Here is a 20,862-nt window from a genome sequence, read left to right as displayed (position 1 = left end):
GTGTGTGGGGGGGGGGGGGGTCTTGGGGATTGAATCCAGGTGTCACTCTACCATGGGGCTACATCACCAGCCCCTTTTTTTTTTTAATTATTTTTTTTATTTTTAGTTGTACATGGACATAATACCTTTATTTTATTTATTTTTATGTGGTGTTGAGGATCGAATTCAGAGTCTCACATGTGCTAGGCAAGTGCTTTACCACTAAGCCACAACCCCAGCCCTTCTTTTTAATTTTGAGACAGGGTCTAAGTTGCCCAAGTTGGCCTTGAACTTGATATCCTCCTGCATTAACCTCCCAAGTCACTGGGATGACAGGTATATGCCACCACATCCAAATTGGAAAAAGAGACCGTAAACAGTTGGCAATGATTGTTTTGAAGGGAGATGATAGAGGCCTTTCATGCCAATACTGTACATATGTATTGTATTTATACATTTGATTTCACTTTTATAATCGAAAAAAATTTAAGATAAAATTAGTGAGCTAAAAATAATAAATAAAGAAAAATTGGAGGCAATATAAATAGGGAGGTGGGCCTAGGGCCCGAGGAAACGGACATATGGAGAGGGAGACAGGCTACTGCTCCTCTCAGCCTCTCTAGGCACCCACCAGCCTCCCTTCTGCTTCACACACTACCTCGCCCAGAGGAAGTAGAGGTCAGCAGCCACTCACCTTGTCCTTGAAGTCAGTGTGGTTCTGCAGGATTGCACGCTGGTAAGTGCCTGTCCGCACATAGTCCTGCATCATGTTCTGCTGCTGTGACAGGTAACCATAAAACTGAAATAGAGATACACCAATGACACAGGGCATATAGCATGATAGATGGTCAAGGCCCTGGCCAGCCTTGTGACAGAGTGACAGGCCCTTTCAGGCATAAACTTCCTCTAGGAGGCTGTATACCCTCAGCTGGCCTGGACCTGCTAATACCCGCCAGATGCTCCAGAAAGATGGGGAAGCCCAAAGGGAAGCCCCCAGGAAGGACACCATCACCATCACCATGGCAAAGGACACAGTAGATGCCACCTAGACTTGGGAGCTACCCAGAAGACTGCAAGATGTGCCTGGGAGGGTTCTGATATCAGGGGCCATGTGCCCCATCTTAGGGTCTCCAAAGAAGAGGAGCAGGTGGAACAGAATGCTAGAGCTCAGAGTGCCAGGCAGATGAGGTACAGTGTCTCTCTGTGAGACAACAGGAAGGCAGTGTGGCACCTGGGCAAGGCCTCAGGCTTTGGCATCAGTCAGACCTGGCTTCTCATCTTGGCTCTGTGGCATAAGAATAACTTACTTAACCTCTCTGAGCCTCAGTTTTCTCATTTGTAAAATGAAGACAATAATAACACTTACCTCCTCTAGTTGTTGGGAGGGTCTGAGTGTTTCTGGGCATGTATAGATACTTAGACTGGGAGCTGGGGTTGTGGCTCAGCAGTAGAGCACTCGTCTAGCATGTGCAGGGTGCTGGGTTCAATCCTCAACACCACATAAAAATAAATAAAATAAAGGCACTGTGTCCAACTACAACTAAAAAAAATATTTAAAAAAACAAAACAAACAAACAAACAAAAAAAAACCAACGATACTTAGACTGTGCCTTGAACATACAGAGGTTTTAGGACATTGCAAGCATTCTATCATTATTCAAAACACCTGGGAACCTGGGGTTCACGCACACTCAGATCCTTCCAGCAATCCTTTCAGGCCTCACAGATGAGGAAACTGAGGTCCAGCAAACAGAGGATACCTGCCCAAGATTACATGGCTAGTAGGGGACAGAGCCAGTATGTGAACACTCATGGGCCTGCCCTGTGCTACATTGCTTCCCATGGTTCAGAAAGATAGGACAGGGCCACTCAGCAGAGGTGGCCTGGCCCAGAATGGGCGCCAACCTACCTGAAAGTACTGCACAGCTGAGGACTCCTCCGTCCGCTCGCTGAATACCGACCGTTCCAGGGTGTGCCCCCGGCAGGTTTTCAGGATGTTGTAGAAAGAACAGAAATCTGAAATGGGGAGGCTAAGTCACCAGGGGGTTGCAAACAACCCATCCCAGAAGGCTGTGCACTCAGCCATTTGAGGGGTTCTGAATGAGCCATGGCTGACTTTCTGTCAGGATGCATGACGTATTTTTTCTTGCATAGGAATTGAACCCAGTGGTGCTCTACCACTAAGCCACATTCCCAGCCTTTTTAATTTTTTTAAATTTTGAGACAGGGTCTTGCTAAGTTGCCTAAGCTGCCTTATTAAACTTACAATCTTCCTGCATCAGTCTTCCCCATTACTGGGATCACAGGTGTGTGCCACTCCACCTGGCTCCACCATCTAACTTTTGTACCTTGAACCTGTGTGATTTGATGATTTCTTTTCTACCTGAAAAATGTACAAGTGTAAAAGAAAAGAAGAGCCTGGCACAGGCACACACACCTGGAATCTCAGATTACTTGGGAGTCTAAAACAGGAGGATCACAAGTTAAAAGGCCAACTTGAGCAAGACCCTGTCTCAAAATAAAATATAAAAATGGCTGGGAATATAGCTCAGTGGTACAATGCTTGCCTAGCATGTGTGAGACCCTGGGTTTGATCCTCAGCACCACACACAAAATTAAAAAAAGAAAAAGGAGCAAGTCAACTAAAAATAGCACTTGGTGACCACCATGAAGAGATGGCGGGGTTGCCAGCACCGAGAATGGGTCTGGGCATTTCCTATCAAGAAAGCAGCTTGGTGAAGCTTTCAAAGACATAGGCCACTGACCTCAGTGTCACATCTCCAGCAAGCAACCCCACATCCACCCAGGAGCTGATGGCAGTGTCTACATGTGGCAGTTGGCACAAGAGACACCACTTTGATACCCAATAAAGTAGATAAATTCCGTGGACCCAGAGAAGCACAGTAGAGAACCTGTCACCACCCTCCCTCCCTGGGTGTGATGTTCTGTAGTCCTTTAAAATGAATTTATCAAGTGTAGTGGCAGAGCACTTGCCTAGCCTGCATGAGGGCCTGGGTTCTAGCCCCAGTCCCATCTAAATAAATAAGTATATCTACAAACAAAAGTTATTGATACAGAAGTAGAAAAATTACCACTAAATTTTACCAAACAAAAAAATACAAGAGAGAACATATTTATAAAACATCTTTTTTTGGAGGTACTGGGATTGAACCCAGGAACACTTTACCGCTGAACTATATAAATCCCCAGCCTTTTTAATTTTGATATAGGTCTCATTAAATTGTAGATGCTGCCCTTGAACTAGCCATCCTCCTGCCTCAACTTTCCAAGTCACTGAAATTACAGGCATGCACCATTGTACTTGATTTATAAAACCATTTCTTTTTTTTTTTTTTTTAAGAGAGAGTGAGAGAGAGAGAATTTTTTTTTAATATTTATTTTTTAGTTCTCGGTGGACACAACATCTTTGTTGGTATGTGGTGCTGAGGATCGAACCCGGGCCGCACGCATGCCAGGCGAGCGCGCTACCGCTTGAGCCACATCCCCAGCCCATAAAACCATTTCTTAAAAAATTTAAATACATGGGCTGGGGTTGTGGCTCAGTGTGAGGTACTGCCTAGCATGTGTAAGGTACTGGGTTTGATCCTCAGCACCACATAAAAATAAATAAATAAACAAAATAAAGGTATTGGGTCCATCTACAACTAAAAATAAAATAAAATACAGCCAGGTGTGTGGCACATTCCTGAAATCCCAGGAATGAGGCAGGAGAATTGTGAGTTCAAAGCCAGCCTCGGCAACATAGCAAGGCCCTAAGCAACTTAGTGAGGCCCTAAGCAACTTAGTGAGACCTTGTCCAAAATAAAAAAGAAAAGGGCTGGGGATGTGGATCCATGGTTAAAACGCCCCTGAGTTCAATCCCTGGTACCAAAACAAACAAACAAATAAATAAATAAATAGGGGCTGGGAGTGGTAGCTCAGTGGTAGAGTGCTTGCCTCGCACGTGTGAGGTACTGAGTTCAATCCTCAGCAGCACATAAAAACAAATAAAAAAATAAAGATATTGGAATAAATAAATAAATAAATAGGGGCTGGGTGGTAAGCTTAGTGGTAGAGCGCTTGCCTAGCATGTGTGAAGCACTGGGTTCAATTCTTAGAACCACATAAAAATAAATAAAATAAAGGTCCATCAACAACTAAACATATATTTTTAAAAAATAAAAATATTTTTTAAAAAATTAAATAAATGAAATACACAGTGTGAAGCTGGGCACAATGGTGCATCTTGTAGTCACAGCTACTTAGGAGTCTTAGAGAAGAGGATCATTTGAGCCCAGGAGTTTGGGGCCAGCCAGGGCAACATAGTGAGACCCCAACTCCTAAAAAAGAACAACAACAAAAATAGTTTGGAAAGATGAGAAAATTCTGGCGACATAATAGTCATAGTTACACAACAATGTAAATGTACTTAATGCCGCTGACCTACATATTTAAAAAGGGTTAAAATGATCAATTTTTGTTATGTATATTTTACCACAATTTAAAAAATCCAAGCTAGAACTGAAAGAACCACTTTAGAATATAGTCATACAAGGAGACTGAGATGTAGCACCAAGCTGGAATTATTTTTGACAGTGGTAGAACACTGGCTGGGATGGACAGACCACTATTTCACTGGACTCCAGGCCCCCCACCCACCATGGCATAGACACGTACCGCTCGGTGTGGCGAACTGGATGAGAACACTGTTGCAGCCCAGGGTGATGATGAAGGACTGCTTGCCCACGCGGCTACACTCTGTCTCTCGGGACACTGAGCACTTAAACACACACACATCTTCATCTGCAAGAGAGAGAAGCTGGTATGAGCAACAACACCCTGTGGGCTTCCTTTGTTTGATTTTGTATCCCTGCCACCTTCCCACTCTGTCTTCCCAAACTAGAAGTGCTGCCAGGTGCCCTGCCAGTCCAGCCCACAGTGAGGATGAGCTGGACCCCATCAGGAAGGAGAACACAGCCTGTGCCCTTCAGGACTGTGTCAAGTGGGAGAAGAAGCAGGCATCCACAGGGGAAGGGCCTGGGCACAAAGGGAAGCATCCTGACCCCGTGAGGGCTGAGACAGGCAGACGGCCACCTGGCAGGGGCTCCTCCATGAGAAGCCATAGTAAGGCACAACGAGAGCAAGGTTATGGGGTCATTAAAACCTGGCAGGGTGCCCTGGACTCAGCTGACCAAGAGAGCTTTCATTCAGATCCTCAGGGGCCACTGGCCTTCAATACCTTCACAGCCATCAGCCTGGAAATGCTCTGCCCACCCTGCTGAACCCTTTCAGGCTGTGGTATAGTCATTGTGGAGCCAGACCTCCTGGGTTTATGCCCCACCCACACCTCTTAGTGTGATATGGGCAGGTCACTTAGCTTCTCAAAGCCTCAATTTTCTCATCTGTTAAATGGGGCTGATGGGGGTGGGGTTATTATGTGTCCTTAGAGGGTGCAGCACAGAGGAAGGACCACATTCCATGCCCATCAACACTGCTACCATTCTACAAATGAGCAGTGTGCCCCCTCCTTGGCCAAAGGATGAAATTCAGTGTCTTCAGGAGCAGAACTGACCAATCGAATGACACTGTATTCCTGCCATGTTATAGCAGGATAGCCAGTGTCTGTGTAGTATTGTTCCATCACAAGGGGACAACAGAGTATGTCAGATCGTGGCACAGTCTGCAAGAGAACCAGTCTGGTATCCCCAAACAACCCATGTTAAGAGAGAGAAAAACTGCTGGGGGCTATTCCAGAGTGAAGGAGACACAAGAATGGAGGATAACAAATGCCAAGTGGATCCTGAACTGGGGCCTGACGAAAGGTTCTTTAAAAACCTATAGGTAACCAGGCACGGTGGCGCACACCTGAATCCCAGCAGCTCTGGAGGCTGAGACAGTAGGATCACGAGTTCAAAGCCAGCCTCAGCAACGAGGAGGTGCTAAGTAACTCAGTGAAATACTGTCTCTAATAAAATACAAAAATAGGGCTGGGGATGTGATTCTGTAGTTGAGTGCCCCTGAGTTCAATTCCTGGTACCCACCCCTGCAAAAAAAAACCTATAAACAACCATTGGGGAAATGCAAGCACGGACTGTATGTGCAACAGTCTGAAATTATCTGGATATGACAATGGCACTGTGGTTTTCAGAGGAATGCCCTTATTAGAAGATACATGCAGAAGTGTTTAGAGTGAATTTGTGTGATGTCTTGCCCCTTGCTTTCAAATGGCTCATCAATAATAACTAAATTTATAGAGTGCTGGTGTTGTCAAAGAAAATGTTTCCAAATGGGGTACAGTAGCACATGCCTGTAATCCCAGCTACAAGGGGGACTGAGGCAGGAAGATCACCAGGTTCAAGGCCAGCCCTGTGAGACCCTGTCTAAAATAAAATTAAAAGGGCTGGGAATGTGACCCAGTGTTAAAGTGGTTGTCTAGCACTAGTGAGGCCTTGGGTTTAATCCCTGGTATTGGGGAAAAAAATGTTTCTAATCACCCCCAGTAGCCAAAATAATGTTGAAAAACAATAACAAAGTTGCAGAATTGACACTTTCCAATTTCAAAACACACTACACAAAGGTACAGTAATCAGTGTACTACTTGCAAAAGAACACCTTCCACTTATGGCCAGTTGATTTTAGATCAAGATACCAAGAACATTTAAAGGAGAAAGAAGTTTCATCAACAAAGGGTGCTCTGACAACAGGGTATCCACTTGGGAAAAAATGACACTGGATCCTTACCTCATGCCATACCAAAAACTAACGGGCTCAGGATTTATATCAGTGATAGAGCACTTACCTAGCACATACAAGGCCCTGAGTTTGATTCCTAGCACTGGGGGAAAACAAAGAAAACCTCAAAATGCATTAATAACCTAAATATAAGAGCTAAAACTATTAACACTGTTAGAAAAAAAACACAGGAGTAAATCTTCATGGCCTTCAATTTAGCCAGTGGATTCCTGGGTATGAAACTGCTGTAGTTTGGACCTGGAAGCCCAAAGGCTCATTATATCTTTAAGGCTTGATCCCTAACGCAGTAATATTTATAGGCAGGGCTTTTGGGGAGTGAATGGATCACAAGGACTCTCATCTGATCAATGGATTAATCCATTGAGAGGTTAGTAATCGAATGAACTATAGGGAGGTGGCAGAAACTATAGAGGAAGGGGCCTAGTGGGAAGAAGGAGGTCACTGAAGGCATGTCCTTCCAGGGCATATCTTGTCCCCTTATTCTCTCTGCTTCCTGGCTGCCATGAAGTGAACGGCTTTCCTCCATCATGCCTCAGGCCCAAAGCAATGAAGCCAGATGACCCAGACTGAAACCTCTGAAAATATAAACCAAAATAAATCTTTCCTCCTTTATGTTGTTTTTCTCAGGTATTCTATGAAAACCACACACACACACACACACACACACACACACACCCAAAAAAAACCTAACACATAAATCAAAATGTAAGCAATGAAAGGAAATAAAAATGAGCAATGAAAGGAAAAGATGTAAATTGGATTATATCAAATTTACAAACACTTGGGTTCTGAGGGTATATAGCTTAGTGGTAGAACCCTTGCCTACCATATGTAAGGCCCTAGGTTTGATTCCCCAACACTACAAAACAAACAAACAAGCCAGGCACGGTGATGTGGCTCAGTGGCTCAGTGGCTCAGTAGTCAAGTGCCTGAGTTCAATCCACGGTACCAAAAAAAACAAAAAAAAAAAAACAAAAAAAAACAAGCATATTATTCACAGTCACTTAAAGAATAAAAGAGACTATAACTTGACCAAGTCTTGAGACCTGCTACAACCTGGGAGAATCTTAGAAATATTATGCTCAGTGAAAGAAGATCACAACAAGGTCACAACGAGGAAATTCATAGAGACAGAAAGCAGACTGGGGTTGCTAGGCACTGCAAGAAGGCAGGAATGGGGAGCAAGTGCTTAACGAGTGTGGGGTTTCCTTTTGGAGGAAAATGTTTGAAATGCATGAAAATGTTTGGCAGCTAGACACAGGTCACAGTTACACAACACTGTGAATACACTAAATGTCACTGAATTGTACACTTTAAAATGGTTTATTTTAGCCAGGAGTGGAGACAGAAGTCTGTAATCCCAGAGATTCCAGAGGCTGAAGCAGGAGGATTGCAAATTCAAACAGCCTGGGGTAACCTAGCAAGACCCTCAGCAATTTAGCAAGACTGCCTCAAAATGAAAAAACGTGTTGGAGATGTGTCACAGCATTCCTGCCCCAGAGTTCAAGCCTCAGTACATAAATGAATGAAAAAAAAAAAAAAAAAGAAAAGAAAACAAAGGAGGAAAGGGAGGGAGGGAGGTTCATTTTAGGTTATGGGAGTTCTACTTCCATAGAAAAAGAGAAATGTTACCAATCGAAGATTCCAGATCTGTGACTGGACTCAAGAGCCTACAGGTACTCACAGGCCCTTGCTCTAGGTTGCTGCTATGTAGCCTGAGCAATGGAAAGGGCTAGGAGGAGGGCTCCCCACACTCCTGGCCCTGCCACACTCCATTCCATAAGCAGAATGGAAGAGGGTATGGATCAGCCACTGCCGGCTCAGGTCCCACTATAGCCACAGCAGACCCAAGACAAGGTGCTTCCAAATTCAGCTCTAAGTGGGTCCAAGGAAGGGATCTTGGCATGGTGCCTTATAAATGCCTCTCCTGAGGTGAAGATAAATCTCATCTTCCAGCTGTGCCTAGCTGACAGTAAGGAGACCCAGGGAGAGCCTCTGTTTATGAGGCAACCTGGCAACCTAACCGGTTGTCCTAGGTGCCCCTCTGCAACCTGGCGCCAGGCAGGCAACCACAGCACCTGCGGCTAAAGGACGCTTGGCTTTGGCTAGCAATAGGAGCTGGGCTTAGGCCAGGGAAGTCTGGACTGAGGGAGAGAGGACCTGTCTCCTCATAGCAGCAGCAGCTAAAGCCCATGCCAGCATTTCCTGACAAGTCACAGCTGGACCTCAAGCCAGTCTCTGACACATAAGAGGCACCAGGAAAATATCTGACAAACCAACACTTAACTGTGTCCCTCCCTGCTTTTTAAAATTTTAGTTGGGGAGGGGACTGGGGGATGGAGCTCAGTGGTACAGCACTTGCCAGGCGTGCTTGAGGTCTTGGGTTCAAGGTCCCAGCACTGTAGGGGTGGGGTGACCTACCTTTAGGAGACACCTGAGCTCTTGAACTGGAAGTCAGGGTCCTACATGATCTGTCCCCTCGCTCACCCAGCCTCTCCCCACTGCACCCCTTCCCCAGGGCTCCACACAATCCTCCAGCTCCAAAAAGCCATATGAACAAGCTGCCCCTCCTTCTCCTTTTTTTCTCCCTCCCTTGGCCAAAATGGACCCTCTGGACAACTGCATTCCTGGGCTGTTACTCAGCCAATGGCCAAGGAACACCTATGGCCAGAGAAGACCCCCCTGCCTCCTGGATGGGCCCCAGGGCAAAGACATCCTGCAAGGGCACCTCTCCTCCCCATAGGCTTTAGGGCCTGGAAGCTTTAGGGGTCTGGATCTGTCAGTGGAGTTAAGATACACTCACTCACACACACACACACACACACACACACACACACACACACACACCCCTAGGCTCTGTTCCTCAGGAAACTCCTGGTACACTGCAAGGTTGTCAACTGCCCTCCCACTGACTGGCCATTCAGCCATCACAGTGTGAAACATGGAAGGAACAGGGCCTCAAGGGCCCTAAAGTTGAAAAGGTCTTCTGTGTCAGCTTCTAGAAACCAATCCAGAAGGCCCCACAGTTGTCACACAAACTGGATTATTTGCACATGGGCTAGAGAGGTAGGGGCAATTAGGGGTGTTAGGGATGACTCAGTGGGGTCTCTCAGGTGAGGTGGTTGTGCTGGGTTCCAGCCAACCACAACCAGGTCAGAACCAGGATTTCTCTTCCCATAAATAAAAGGAGGGGGTGGGCCACAGCTGTGAAGAGGCCCTGTCTGGGCAGCCTCTCTAGGGAGGAATGGAAAAAGGAGCACGAGGAATCAAACCGGACTGAGAATGAATAATGCTGCAGCCCCCCCCCCCCCAAAGTCTGCCATCCTACTCCTGGGTCTAGTCTGGCACTACTTGCTCATCTACCGCACAGCAGCCTGTCCTATTGAAGTTTTGGGGCCAAAATGGCAGGCGACAGCTCCATAAGGCAAGTACTGCTCAAGCAGATTCCTAATGAGTAGGAAAACCATCCCACCTTTGAGGCATCCTGTCTTGCTCCCCAGGAAGCAAGATCCCTGGTCCCATGTCATAAACACCCAATTTCTATCATGAGGCCTCAAGCCCCTTCACACCCTGCTGAGACTGAGATCTGGGGCTAAAAAACAAGTGACAATCCTTAGCAGAGGCCAGGCTCTGTTTAGCTTTTCATAGGGCCCCTTGTTTCCCCCTCACCTCACTAGAGTGCTTAGAAAGGTGAAGTCTCTTACTCAAGGTCATATACCAAGAGGGGGCTGAGGCTGTTGCTCAAGGGTCCCTGCTTCTAACCCCTGTGCCCTATGAGTTCTCTGTGCACCCTGGTGCAGGACTAGGCCAATGTTCCCTATAAAGGACCAGACAATAAATATTTTTGGCTTTGTGGGCAGTATGATCTCTGCTCCAGTGACTCAATTCTGCCTTGCGGCAGAAAATAAGTAAATGAGGGAACATGGCTATGTGCCAGTAAACAATCTACAAAACCATGCAAGGTCACCATGTCTGGAATTACAGGTGCAGAAACTAGGACCTGAGCCCCCCTCCTTCACTTGTGCACCAGGCATTGGGCAAGAGGACATGCTTCCCATTCCCAGAGGAGTTAAGGATAGCCAGGTGGCAAAGTGACAAGTATCCCCAGGTGAGGGGCTCATGTGTACTATGAGAGCCTAAAGGTACACCTGACCCAGCCTGGGGAGCAGACTGAGCACAAATCCTCCAGTGAGAGGAAGGAGCATACGAAGGGTAGGAAAGAGGCACACTGGCCAGGGAGGCCGCTGACAGGCCTCCGCACAGGACAGGCTGATGTATGAGCAAGCTGCTGCGGGTCCCAGGAGGCTCTGGAGGGCTCCTGGACAAGAACCTAGCTGCTTCCTCAGGCATGAGCAGCCCCAGGAGTGTCCACATGCTGTGAGACAGGTGGAAGGTGTGGGGCTAGAGCTGGAGGGGCTAAAGCAGCTAGGCAGCTGGCAAGAGGGTAGCTCCCACAGGACTCAGGCTGCTGCTCCCTACCCTGCAGGCCCTTTCCTTGTTGGCTCCCCAGGGCAGCACCATGGGATCCACCACAGAAGAATCTGGGAACCCTGAGATATAGGGGGGCTCCATGGTTCAGAACTTTAAACACACACACACACACACAAAAAAAAAAAAAAAAAAAAAAGCTAAAGAAAAAGGAAACAGTGGTTGTGGCTAACCGGAGGCCTGCCTATACCATTCACTGGCATGCCCTGGACCTGCCCCAGGGCTTGATACCCAGAAAGGCTTCAACAAACAAAGAGACCTGTCTTGGGGCACTTGGACCATATTGTGCAAGGGAACATGCCAAGCCCTAGTCATCTCCTGGTCCACCCTACAAGTCACACAGTATCTAACACAGCCCATTTGCTTGGCTCTCTCCTCTGTTTAACACCCCTCCTGCTAGTGCATTCCTATAGCCCCTGCTACTTGTGAGGCAGAGGTAAGAGGATCACTGCCCAGGAGACCAGCCTGGGCAACACAGTGAGATGCCATCTCCTAAACAAAAATGAGCCGGGTGTGGTGGTGCGTGCCTGCAATTCCCATGACTTGAGAGGCTGATGCAGGAGAAATCCAAGTTTAAATCCAGCCTCAGCAACTTAGCGAGGCCCTAAGCAACTTAGCAAGATTCTGTCTCAAAATAAAAAAGGACTGGGGATGTGGCTCAGTGGTTAAGCACCGGGGTTTTTTTTTTTGCTTTGATACCAAAGCAAACAAACAAACAAATGAAAAGCAAAACAAAAACACTCAAAAATAGTTCTCTATGGCTTTCCAGAGCCTTCCAGAACAAATTCCAACCCCACACAGGGTCATATCCCCTGCCAGCATCTGCAGCCTCAGTGCAGCGCCTTGTCCCTCCTGCAGTCACACTGGTTTTGCCATTCGCTCAGCACCCCCAGACCACTGGCAGAAGTTATTTCTAGCCTCTGAGGCTCCTTAGCCAGGAACACCCTCCCCTCTTCCCCTGCCTCTTTGGCACCTCCACCAAGAGGTGCTCCAGCACTTTCTGGATAAGCTCTAATTGCATGGTGACTCCTCATTTGATGCCTGCCTTGCCCATCCACCTGACCAATCTGTGAAGTATGGACTCAGGCTCTGTACATGGCTAGGATGCTGATCTGAATGGTGTCCCCAGGCCCTGACTCTTCTCCTAAGCACAAGAGACAGAGGGTATGGAAGCCCAGAGACCCAAGTCCAAAGCCAGCCTGTCCCTGCCCACAAGTATGGCCTTAGCTGGGGACCCCTCCACTACTAGGAGATGGTGGGCAGCAACACAGTAATGCTCCCTGCTGTTCTGCCCTCCTTCCTTTCCTCCTTGTTTCTAGAAAGCAGCTGGGCAGACCTGTGTCAGAGGGACCTAGCAGAAGGGGGACAGTTGGACAGACTGGAGTTAAGCTTTTTCCTCCTGTGGAACCTTCCAACCTTGCACAAGACAGAGGAGGTTGAGGATGAGACCGAAACACAGTCACCAGCTAAGGGGGGAACAAAAAGGCTACATCTCAAGCCTTTGCCTCTCTAGTGGGACACTATTACTGCCACCAAACAGAGGAATAATTAAGGCTATTTATCTTGGCAGACCTGTCGGGGGAGAGATGTGAAAGGCTTGTCCAAATGTTAGGTCTTTTATTAAATCACCTCCTACTGCCAAAAAAACAGCCTGCATACCTTCCAGAGGAAAACATTCCACAGCGAAGGAGTAGGTGAGAAAAAGACCCCCACCCCTTCCCAACTGAAGACAGGTGCCTTCCTAAACTCACCCAAGCACACCCTGTTCCATGCCAAGGTGGGGACAGGGGCCCAGAGGTGAACATGAATGCCAGGCCCTTCCTGAGAGCTGAGGGTGAGAGGCAGACAACTCTGCACACAAGTGAGAACATAGGGCAGCAGGAGCTGGTGGTAAGTGCTGGAAGGAAGCAAAACAGGCTGATGCACAGAGACAGCGTGAAAGTCACAATAGAGTAAAGGAGAGGAGACACTGGGAGTCCCCCTCCACCCCCACCACCACCCCTGCAGTGAAATTCTTGCTTCCAAACCAGTCAGCATCAGAAGCTTCCTCTGTCTCACATGGTTTAACATCCCAGTGGCCAGAAGGAAGAGATTGCTCTGGGGTCATCCAGCAGGGATGGAGTTAGAGTGATGGCTTTTGGAAACTAAAAAGACCCTTCTCCAGCTGTATGACCTTGGGCCTTAGTTTCCTCATCTGTCCAATGGCATCCTGACATATCCCAAGGGTGGGATGACATAACCCACGTGGAAGGCCTGGCAGCCAGCCCAGTGCACTCTCCTGGAACTGCTCTAGGTCACAGCTGGCAGGCAGCAGAGCCTGGAGAACTGTGCTGGTGTGGGATTCCTAACCTCCTGCCTCCCCACCCCAGTTCTTGCCTCCACCCGGCCTCAGGAGCTCCACTGGAAAACTGGGCATAAATTAAGGATGAAAATCCTCCCCTGCTTCTAGGATTCCACAATAATGGAGGTAGTAGTAATTGTAACAAGGGCTTAATAAATGGAATCAGTCACTATTACTGTCATCAGTGACAGATCAACGCCTGTCTCAGCAAAACATCCCAGCCACAGGAATCCTAACCCAGCCTAGCCTCACTCACCTGACATAACCTAAGCTCCATTCTCTAGTGCTGTCCTTAGAGAAGATCCAGAGCAGCTGCTGCCACACTCTGCCCTTTCTAGTAGTATTTAAGGACCATGAAGTCACCCTGGGCTCCTATGGCCAGGCCCCATTCTCTGGGTGAATCCCAGCCCCTCCCCTTGGTCATGCAGACTTGGGGGCCCTGGTCTGGCACTGCTCCTGGTACACTGAAGCACCAAATCTGGGCAACTCTTCCAAGGGCAAGTGACCCCAAAATCCACCTACAGGGCTTGACCCTACAAGGCCCTACTTGCAAACATGAGGAAAGACATACCTAGATATGAATAAGTCCAAAGCAGCAGGAAACTTAATATCTATTGAATGAATGAAGATGCAGCCAATTAAAAGAAGCAGGTTTCAATTTGTAGACACTGATGTTAAAGTGACCACTTGTATCATATGAGTAAAAATGAGGGTACCAGCAGAAGAGCTGGTCTAGAAACAATAAAATGACTTTAGGGACTGGCTCTGGGAAGGCAATACTCTTCCATCGGGCCCCCCCCCCCCCATTGTTGAAATGTGCATAACTTCAAGCCAAGAGATTTATGCACGTGGGCATAAAAAACCCAAGGGAAGCTGGCAGCAGTGTGCAGGGAAGATCACGTCACTCTCCAGTAAGCTGAATTTCTACCCTATACATAAAAAGATAACCAGACAAAAGGCAGTTGCCACAGCAGGAGAGGCCTGACGTCCATTCCAGTCCACTCCAGAGTGGGCAGGCCTGACTCTGGACCCCAACCCACCCACCCTTTCAGACCCTGCCCAGGTAGGAAGAGCAGTGAGGACAGGCGTGGGCCTCTGCTGTGCCCCAGCTGGAGGAGGAAAGTCAGCTCTATCTTCTCTGCACAATATCTTCCAAAGAAAGCCCCGCACCCATGCCACGGCCCCCGGTCCCAGGGGATGTGATGGAGGTGGGGCAGCAGGCTGGACCACATCAGCTTGCCCCGGGGCAGCAGAGCTTTGGCTTGCATTCCAGGCAGCTGTCACCTGGGAAGGCCCTTCTCCTTTACTGCCAGGAAGACCAAGGCCAGGTGCAGTTACCAGAGCCTGGCTCTAGACTTAGACCCACATCTGAACCTAGGCTTGGCCACCTGCAAGCAAGGGCCCTTCCCCTCCCTAAGCCTCAGCTTTATTGTCTAGAAAAATAAAATGAAGCATGGATCAGGCTGTTAGGATGGACACACCCTGTGCCCACAGGCACAAAGCAGGGTGGTGCTGGTACAAAACATAGGTCCCAGCCCCCATGTCCCCAAGGTGAGGCAGAGCAGGAACCCCAGAAAGAGTTCTGAATACAAGTTCATGACAGGTCCAGTCCAGGCATCTGACCCTATTCCCCAAGTAGCCAACCCCAAACCCATCTGCCTGGAAGCCCCTCAAGAGTCAATCTTTACAGCCAGGGAGTGGCCATCTGAACACATGGCTGAGTCTACAGCCAACAGAGAAATTGGTTTCCCATACCACCCACACCATTTGAGATCTTTGTGTGTGTGTGTGTGTGTGTGTGTGTTTTTTGCTAGGAATGGAAGCCAGATTGGACATGCTAAGCAAGTGCTCTACCACTGAACTATATTCCCAGGCCCCCCCCCTCCTTTTTATGGTGCTAGGGATTGAACCCAGGGCCTTGTGCATGCGAGGCAAATAATCAACCAACTGAGCTATATCCCCAACACTCTTCATTCTTTTTTTTTTTTTATTGGTTGTTCACAACATTACAAAGCTCTTGACATATCATATTTCATACATTAGATTGAAGTGGGTTATGAACCCCCAATTTTACCCCAAACACTCTTCATTCTTCATTTTAAGTTTCATAGGTTACAACTTAAGTTTTCAGGTCATTTCAAAATGACCCCCTAAAGGTTGATCCTCAGCAGAGATGTGGGAAGTTAGAGTTGGAAAGTTCCCTTCATTCTCCATTCTCTACTCAGTGTTTTAATTTTATTTATTTATTAAATTTTTTGGATACTGGGGATTGAACCCAGGGGCACTTAATCACTGAGCCACATCCCCAGCCCCCTTTTATATTTTTATTTTTTTTAATATTTTATTTTTTAGTTGTAGATGGACGCAGTACCTTTATTTTATTTTTATGTGGTGCTGAGGATCGAACCCAGGGCCTTGCACATAGTGCTAGGCGAGCGCTCCACCGTTGAGCCACAACCCCAGCCCCCCTTTTTTTATTTTGAGACAAGGTCTTGCTGAGTTGCTTATGGCCTTGCTAAATTACTGGGGCTGGCCTCAAACTTGTGATCCTCCTGCCTCAACCTCCCAAGCTGCTGGGATTACAGGTGTGAGTCACCACACCCAGTGTGTTTCAATTCTGTTAAGTGGAAATGAGAGAAGCACAGAGGGACTAGGCATATTGGTCTTTTTTTTTTTTTTTTTTTTTGAGAGAGAGAGAGAGAGAGAGAATTTTTTAATATTTATTTTTTAGTTTTAGGCGGACACAACATCTTTGTTTGTACGTGGTGCTGAGGATCGAACCCGGGCCGCACACATTCGAGGCAAGCGTGCTACCGCTTGAGCCACATCCCCAGCCCCGCATATTAGCCTTAACATGCTAAACAATCTGACAGCCCCAAAAGCCCACTCTCCAATATAGGGCTGGCAACTCAAAAGAGTTTAATCTATTTTAGGAGAATCCCCAAGAACATAAGTGTCCAGAAGAATGGCAACAATTCTGAAACCACTCAGAGACAGGACTTGGCCAAGAGGTAACCAATTGGGGATGGTGACATCTTCCTCCAGGGTTCCTGATAGCATCTCCATGGCCCCAGGCTGACCTATCCTCACCCCACCCCCACCAGGTCTGATTTCAAGACACTTCTGCAGGTGGCATGTGGAGAAAGGTCAAGTTGCCTCTAGGGTGACCATGGGATAGAGAAAACCTCCCTCACTGGGGACATCCAGGCCTCACAAATCAGCTTTGGGAGATCAGAGGCCTGGGGAAAACACTGGGCAGGAGGTTCCTAGCAAAGGGCTGGTCCAGAGGAGGTAAGGCCAGCCCTGCCTTCAAGGGTAAAGGCTTCTAGCCAGCCAGGCCCGGTGTGGAGACCCTAAACAGGAGTCTAATTGTGGGGTATGAAGAAGAGCAACCCCAAGAATAGGACAAGACAAAGAAAGGACTTGGCTTTTCTGAAAAGAACACTAGGGGCAATTACATGCAGATGTCTCCCTGGCCATGCTAATCAGTTGCTGTGACTGGCCCCTGCTTTGTGGCTACAAAAGGGATGGCAGATGTGCCTGGGGAGTTCTGCAGCCCCTGCAAATGTGAAGCTTAGTGGATAATTATGAAAAAGGGGGGGGCAAGGCAACAAAACCAGCCTCCCCAGCCCCCTCACTCCACAGGCTGGCCTGTCCTTTCTTCTCGGCTGAGACTTTGAAGCTGTGATTTATGGAACACCAGGCAGTGGAGCGTGATCTGTGCAGAGTCTCATTGCAGGCACCAAATCACCCTCTGCGCTACCTTAGCCCCATTTTCAAGAGCAGCGAGGCTTGGGGACCCAGCAACTGGTCCAAGAGTAAACAAACTCCATCCCAGCCTCTGGAGTCAAAGGAGAATCTGGGGGCTGGGGATGTGGCTCAAGCGGTAGCACGCTCGCCTGGCATGCGTGCGGCCCGGGTTCGATCCTCAGCACCACATACCAACAAAGATGTTGTGTCCGCCGAGAACTAAAAAATAAATATTAAAAAAAATTCTCTCTCTCTCTCTCTCCTCTCTCACTCTCTCTTAAAAAAAAAAAAAAAAAAAAAAAAGGAGAATCTGGCTGGGAAGGCCACAGACACCATGTCCAGGATGGCAACAACACAGACCCCTGCCCTCCCCACTGCACGGAGGTAACTGAACCTGCCTCGTAGGGTCACCATAGCCTGGGACACATGGCTGAGGTAGCAGTGCTTTGTGAGATCCTTAGCAGAGGGGCCATTTTCAGAGTCCCCAAAGACCAGGATAGAATGAGGCTGAAAGGGGAGCAGCAGGAGTACCCCAAACTGCATAGGGAAACCGGCTCTCAGAATAGCAGCACACAGGCCACTCAGGGGCCTCCAGCTGAGGACCAGGGCCGGCTCCCAAGAGGCCAAACTACACAAGATAAGAGGACAGGCCAGGGCAGCTTTAGCAGGGAAGAGGCACGGGGGGAACTGGAGATGGGCAGGAAGAAGCTGCCAACAGCTGAGGCCCACTCAAAGTTCCTGGCCAGGGCCCATGTTGGAAGAAAGACTTTTGACCATGGGCCCAGAAGAGAAACAGGATGTCCCAGGACTGCGTAGCTGTAGGAAGGGCCTCTGCCAGGCCCCTCAGGGTTCCCAGAGCCTCTCCGGCCCCACCTCAGTTCCGAAACAGGATGTTTGAGTTAGGAGAGCCATGTCCTGCCCAGAGCCTCAGACTGCCTCACCAGATGTGACTCCAGATGTGGCACAGACAACAAGGTGCCAAGGCTGCCTGACCAGCCATGGAATCACCACACAGGAAAGCTGGGAGTTTAGTGAGTTTTAAGTGAGTTTCTAGGAGCCTTCCATGACCAATCCAGTGACAAAGGATAAGGACCAGAAGGGGAAAAGGAACAAGCCTCAGCTGAGACCTCCTCCAATCCAAGTGCTAACTTGACTTACATGGCTCTGACCTGAGGAGCATCAGACCCTGGGAGAGGCAGGGTGAGGGTTTGCAGGGCTGGTGGCTGAATAAGGCCTTGGCCCAAACACTACCACCAAACCTTCAATGCCTCAGTTTCCTCATTTGTAAAAATGAAGGGAGTGATCTGTGGCCACTGTGGCTCCCTGTGAAGACCTGCCAACTTTCAGGGATGTTATGATTGGACCAGCCGATAAATGAAAAGCACTTGGAACAGGGCCTGCAGGGCACTTTGGACATGCTTAACCATAGTAGGGACTGCAAGCGCTGATAAACAGGGGCACAAGCATGGGGAAGGGGGAGTAGGAGCCAGGTGCCCTGTCCCCCTCACCCCAGGGCTCAGAAGCAGAGGACACAAGTCAGAAATCTGGAGGCTCGAGTCTGGGGTCAAAAGGACCTTTCACCTTCCCATATAGCTTCAGCAAGAATGTGTTGAATTCTCTGGAATGTGCCTCTTGGGTCCCTCAATATGCCTTTGATTAGTTATTCATGTGACAAGGGCATCCCTTTTTCACTAGAGCACTGATCAGCCAGGGCCCTTTAGCAGGCCCCGAGTCTCACCCACGCCTGTTGTCAGGCAGGCTACTATACATAAAACCATTACACTCTGACACGAGTGAGGCACCCAGCGAAAACGAACCCCACCTCCAAGAACACAATTAGCGGGAGGAGAGACCTGCCAACAATGTTAAAGAAAAACAGCCCAGACCGCTCCTGCCAAAACTGTGCGTAATAATGAATCGTTTTAAAGAGACAGACAAAAAGATGGAATAAAAGGGAAAGGGGCTTTCAGGATCTGTGCAAGAGGCAAGGTGGGGGAGCAGAGCCTCCCAAAACCAGTCTGGACCTGTTTTCAAGAATGGCCAGCCTGGCAGTAAGGGACAAATGGCCCATAGAGAAAGGAGCAGATGTGCGAAGGAGGGACTGCTCAAATAAACAAAAATTACCCAGAGAGTGAAGGACAAGCTGGCTTTGGGTGGCAGAACATGGGTTACACAGGTGACCACAGCTGTCGGATGCATCAAACAGGACACCTAAGGCCCAGACATGTGCCTGTGTTGCCTCAACAGCAATGAAAGAAGTAATAAAAGAAAAGAACCACCAGAGGAGGCCTGGAGCTCCTTGGAATCTCCAGGCCCAACTCCTCTAGGCTAAGTCTGCTTTCAATTTCCTTCATAAAACTGGTTATGGAGGAACAAAGGCGGGGGTGGAAGTCAGGGCCTCCAGATTCTTCAACTCAAGTCTGAGCTGGACAGTGTCAAAAGCACAGAGCAGGACCGAGGCTTCTGTGGGTAGACTGGAAGGATGCTGAGGGCCCTCTGCTGGTTCCTGGGGCTCTGGATCCAGGAGCAGTTTAGCCAGGTCCCCAAAAGAAGGTCTTAGGAGGATTTCCAAAGCCCCTCTGTACCCCTTGCAGCTCAGCTCTCCCTAGTCTTGGGGTTTAATGATCACCCTCACAGTTGAGCATTGCAGAAGCATTTCTCTTTCAGACTTAGGAGTCAAATAATAATACTATCCATATCCATCACTTACTTACCGAACTAGTCATTAACCTCAAAAAAGCCTTCCACGTTACAAGAAGAAACTGAAAGGAAAGGAAGCAGGGTGGCTCTGCAGCCTGTGTTCTCAGGCACCAGCAGCTTCTGGCCCAGAAAGGGAGAAGGCAAAGGCAAACCGTCGGGGAAAGCCATTTTGGCCTGCCACAAAGGGGACCCAGGAGTGCAGTGGGATTGGAAACTGAGATGCTGCACAGTCCTGCTGCCACTCACTCAGTGGTCAGCTGCTGCCCCATCCCAGGAGTTTCCTTCGGTCAACTCTCTGGCTAGGCAGCCTCTCCCCAAGCCCTTCAATGCCATTCTCCACAGGGGACTCCCCAGGCCCCAGCAGGGAGGAGACGGAGTCCACATCTCTCTGTTCTCTAAAACTGGACTGTGCTGGGGTTGGACGCTGTGTCTGATTTTTGAGGGGCTGTGTCCAGTCACAGATGTCCACCCTGGCCAAAGCCACCTCTCACCAACAAGAAGGCTGAGGCACTTGTCCAGGACCACACCACTCAGAAAGGATGGAGGGCAGAGCCAGACTTAAGCCCGACCTCCACCATGGGTGTCACTTCCTCCCTGTCACTGTTGGAATGAAAGCCACTACACACTCTGCTGCCCTTGGCTATGCCAGGCCCGAAAGTTCACTCCCAGAGCAGGTCTTCCCACTGCCAGGGAAGTACAGCGTTCCAGACACTATTTTAAGCACTTGACTTCTGTCAGCTCACCACTCCCAACAACCTCTAAAAGAGAAGCGTCAAGTTCCCCACTTTATAGCCAAGGAACCTGAGGCACAGAGTGGTCATGTGGATGGTGACAAGTGGAGTCAGGACTTG

The 20,862-nt window shown here is 48.5% G+C and overlaps 1 protein-coding gene across 3 annotated transcripts in view; it reads right to left on the bottom strand.

Moving 5' to 3' along the window:
* CARM1 (coactivator associated arginine methyltransferase 1) overlaps positions 1-20,862 on the bottom strand; it is a 48,728-nt gene that overhangs the window by 15,481 nt on the left and 12,385 nt on the right. For all 3 annotated transcript variants that reach the window (XM_081287571.1, XM_081287570.1, XM_081287572.1), the window contains exons 2-4: positions 4,657-4,782; positions 1,889-1,995; positions 674-778 (exon numbers count right to left, since the gene is read on the bottom strand). In XM_081287571.1, coding sequence (XP_081143697.1) covers positions 674-778; positions 1,889-1,995; positions 4,657-4,782 — 338 coding nt within the window. The remainder of the gene's footprint in view (positions 1-673; positions 779-1,888; positions 1,996-4,656; positions 4,783-20,862) is intronic.

The sequence above is a fragment of the Spermophilus citellus genome (assembly GCF_964194105.1).
Source record: "Spermophilus citellus genome assembly, chromosome: 3".
Lineage (NCBI taxonomy): Eukaryota > Metazoa > Chordata > Mammalia > Rodentia > Sciuridae > Spermophilus > Spermophilus citellus.
Note: the sequence above shows the minus strand (reverse complement) of the source record. Positions and strands in the feature narration are given on the sequence as shown.